The sequence below is a fragment of the Limulus polyphemus genome, unplaced genomic scaffold (assembly GCF_000517525.1).
Source record: "Limulus polyphemus unplaced genomic scaffold, Limulus_polyphemus-2.1.2 Scaffold1761, whole genome shotgun sequence".
Classification (NCBI taxonomy): Eukaryota; Metazoa; Arthropoda; class Merostomata; order Xiphosura; family Limulidae; genus Limulus; species Limulus polyphemus.
In genome coordinates, this window is record NW_013667371.1 from 72,031 (window position 1) to 76,011 (window position 3,981).

At 34.0% G+C, this 3,981-nt stretch overlaps 1 protein-coding gene across 1 annotated transcript in view; it reads right to left on the reverse strand.

Annotated features, from left to right (window-relative positions):
* Positions 1 to 252: 252 nt before the first annotated feature.
* Positions 253 to 3,981, reverse strand: part of LOC106464855 — a 7,556-nt gene continuing 3,827 nt past the window's right edge. The window contains exons 3-5 of the mRNA XM_013925012.2: positions 1,388 to 1,539; positions 1,023 to 1,161; positions 253 to 745 (exon numbers count right to left, since the gene is read on the reverse strand). Of these exons, the coding sequence (XP_013780466.1) occupies positions 544 to 745; positions 1,023 to 1,161; positions 1,388 to 1,539 (493 nt within the window). The 3' untranslated portion in view covers positions 253 to 543. The remainder of the gene's footprint in view (positions 746 to 1,022; positions 1,162 to 1,387; positions 1,540 to 3,981) is intronic.

Sequence of the window (3,981 nt, forward strand, 5' to 3'; positions counted from 1 at the left end):
TGTGGCTTTGCTCTAACACAAACAAACAAATTAGCTGGTTCATTTATGAATATTGCATTAGTATATGGGGTTAGGCCTATTATCACAATGGAGAGTGCCCAATTGATGAAGCAATGCGTTTATCATTTCTCGTGTACTAATTTATGATACTAAGGGCTTCGTGTCAGTATATTTTATGAAATTGACTTCATTTGCTAATAAAATACTTTTTACATCTGTTTTATATTTGATTTAATCATAACGTTTGTTGAATTAAATCGTTTTAAACGTTTTATTAGATTATGAGTCGGAAATATTCATCAAAACAATTTAAGTAACTATAACAGAATCAATATTTTTGGTTAAATTACCAAACAGAAAAAAAGAAATGATATTGAAGAAACAGATATATTTAAAAACAACTATAAATGCACACACGTATGATCTACGTATAAACAGAGTAGCATTAATGATACACTTAATATAACTAAATTAAGAAAACTCGATGAATGTGGATGTAGGAACTCATCATTACTAAATGCTTCATAAGCTATTTCGCTGGAGTTAATTTAAACCAACGAAATCAAATTGTCCCAGTTCCGTGCCATCTTCGTGCTGGTACTTGAAGTACTGTAAAGAATTATCTGTAGAAGAACAAGGAGTTTCTTTTAGGTAAGATAGTACGACTCCATTAAACATATCCGAAACGTCCTGGGTACAGCTGGACAACATGGAGCTTAAGCAGCCAACAGCTTTCTCCATTAACCTGTTTAAATAAAATATATTCATGAAACCAAAACTGATTTATTAAAAAAAAAACTGGTAATTTAGGCTTTGGTGTTATAAAAATCGAGAACTGACTTACGATAATATTAAAGTTCACGCTTAAACACTGATATATAAATTTACAATAACGCTTAAGATGCACGAAGTTAAAACCTTCTTTGTGATTCAGTATGCATACGAAAAAAATTAGTTAAGCATCTCTTTCAAATACACACAAAAATGAAAAAGAAAGAAAACTACAATAAGCGATTACTTACCCACAAGTAAAATCCCATGATTTAAAAATCTTTTGAACGCCTTGTTCTTTTACTAGCGACGCTATTTCTACGAAACAGCTACTATCTTCAGTGGCGGAAATCTTACCTATACAGTCAATCCCTCCGCCTTCAATAAACTCTGTGTTGGAAATAAGTCAGTCATCATTTTACTTGCTTTCAGTGATAGCGTGCACATGTATATACAGTGTGATTATAGCACTATCGTCCACATCTGTTCATTATTACAGTTAACAGTTACTATCGACGATTCTGTTGAGAAATAATTTAAGACAACGTGAGATTTGAAATTATGACATATTAACACTAGCTGTAAAAGGTAATCCGAGGATTGAGGATATACTCACTTGCAATGTTGGCTTGGTTGTTTCCACACATAAAGCTAAGTGATGCCTTCGTAGCTCTGTAACCCACTCGTTGGAAGTTCTTAATATCTTCTGTTAAGCAGTCGAAGGTTTCGTAGACTGAGACGCTACACTGGGTGGCTTCTTCTAGAAATCTGTAGAGGAAAGTTGGATGAGATATATATCCCCAATTTGGAGACGTGTATAGTCGTTCACTTGCAAGCAAAACAAGCACATTCTGTGAATTCGAAAAATGTAAGAAATGCTTTCTTGTTACAGAATGTGTGTGTGTGTTTATTTATGCGGTTAGAAGTGTGCCTGGCTAACTTTGGTCGCACGATCTTAGTTCCCTAACATATATAAAACAAGTGGTACACGTAATCAAACTACATTAGAGGAATTATGGAATTGCTATCAGCCCCTTAGAAATCAGGATAGTAGCCCCCCTTCCATCAGTAAAGGTTAACAACTAATCACCAATGGTATTAAGTACAAAAATCATGTTTGTTTCTATGTTGTTGTTTTTTGTTTTTTTTTACAATTTCTTGACAGGCTCATGGTCACAGCTGAATTATGTCACGTTTCGAGGGCACTGAAAGAAGGTTTAGAATAAAAGGCGAAAGAGCAGATCTTAATGAAGTGAAGTCTCAATAATAATTCCAAGTTATCACAACTGACATGCCAGGAAATAATGAACTTGTTTTTAAACTGGGATTTCGGAAGTATAATAATAAGATTGTTAATTTCTTTGGTGTTTACATTATGTAACGCTCTTTACAGTAAATGACTGTCGGCAGTGAGGATTCTTATAAAACTTTACTCCATTTCGTTCCAATATTTTACTAGCGAATGTTAAAACTTAAACGTAACGTCACACTATAATGAGCTGTTCTTATATAAACTGGTTTACTCGTACATTTTGTGGTACTTAATTGATGAAAGTAAAGGTATTTTGTTGCATATGTATCTGCCAACATCAGAAATAAAAAAAATAGACGAGACAACAGTATCAATGTTGAATTAAAAAAAAAAAACAAGTTTCAATAAAATGTGGTACACGTCAATTTCCAAATAACGTTCTATTTAAATGAAATAAAATCTGTTAATAAATACACTCATAAATACTAAATATGTAAATATAAAACAATATACAAAATATAATGTTCATAAATATATATACAGTAAAAGCGTTGTTATGCAGGATCTTCGTATCCGGAAAGCTCTTGTAATTGAAAATATAAATATGTTTCAATACAAATGTTTATTGTGGCTTAGTATCGTTGCCGTGGCTTTGTTTGCGTTCTTTTTCCACCGGAAAGCTTCCATTTTCAGCCGCCTGTTTAAATACTGTACTCAAGTCATTTTATACGTTTATTATTGTTGAAAACTGGTATTGTTATCGATGATGCACAAATACTGTATTTTAGAGCAATAAAAAGGTGTTGAAAATTTTTCCTATAATACTCAACGGGAAACGCCTTCGTAACCGCAAATTTTGCCTATCCGGCACAGCCAAGTTCTGGAGGATACCGGATGGTAGGGCTGTTACAGTATATATATATATGTATACACACACAAGATTATTCCAAGTACTGCTGGAGGACTAAATTTCCTGGTCCTTTGTCTCTAAAGCAAAATCTCTGCTTATTTCCAACGACTTTTACATTCGGTTCGGTGTAATTACTCAGAGATAATTAATTCGGTCTCGTCCCATAGGATACGGTGGTTACAGATAATAGCATGTTCTGTTACCAATGGTAAAGTGCAATTCTTGTTTTTACTGCAACTTTGTTGTAGTTCAAGCGACACTTTAGTTAATCAATTGGATCACCTATAAAAACACTTACATTCAACCAGCCTAACCTCAAATTGGGATTATTTTAGGCAGGATTAGAGTAAATTTATCTACGAGACCTTGGGAATAGAAAAATGCACCACTCGAAAGGGTTTGACCTCCCGAGTCCAAATCTGTAATTAGATCTCAAATCGGTCAAAAGATGACGAAGCTGCGAACTAAAAGTTTGTACTTGAAAAACTCAGTGCAATTCTATGAGCCGCTATACTGTGGCTTAAAAAACATGTCCTTAACGTCTCAGAGAATTCAATCCCAGCTATTGAATCCAACTTAAAAAAACTTCCCCTCTCATCTAAGAAAAAAACCCGTCTGGATTCAAGTTTCGCCATCAACAATTATGTTAACAGTAAATGTAATCTTACAAAAGATGAAGTACTTGGTATTGTTACGTCTCCGTGTGTTAATTAATTTTCCGTAACTTCGTTTCAACGAAACTTTAACGACACAAGTCTTTACTTAATAAAACTGGTTTATTCTTTCCGAATATAACTTAACCAATACACTGAACTTCAACAATCGCGCTAAACAAACGCTATAGCAACGAACGTCAATAATACTCTGACCGCAGATCAATTATAGATAGTGAGTCCCACACATTACATTCCCATCTTTTATATACCAGCCCACCCTACATCGAGCAATTACTAGAGCATTCCCGAAAGAACAAGATAGTTCTAGAAACAAGAGAGCGTGAGAATTGTCACGTGATCTCGATGACGCAACAATATACATATTTTCAAAG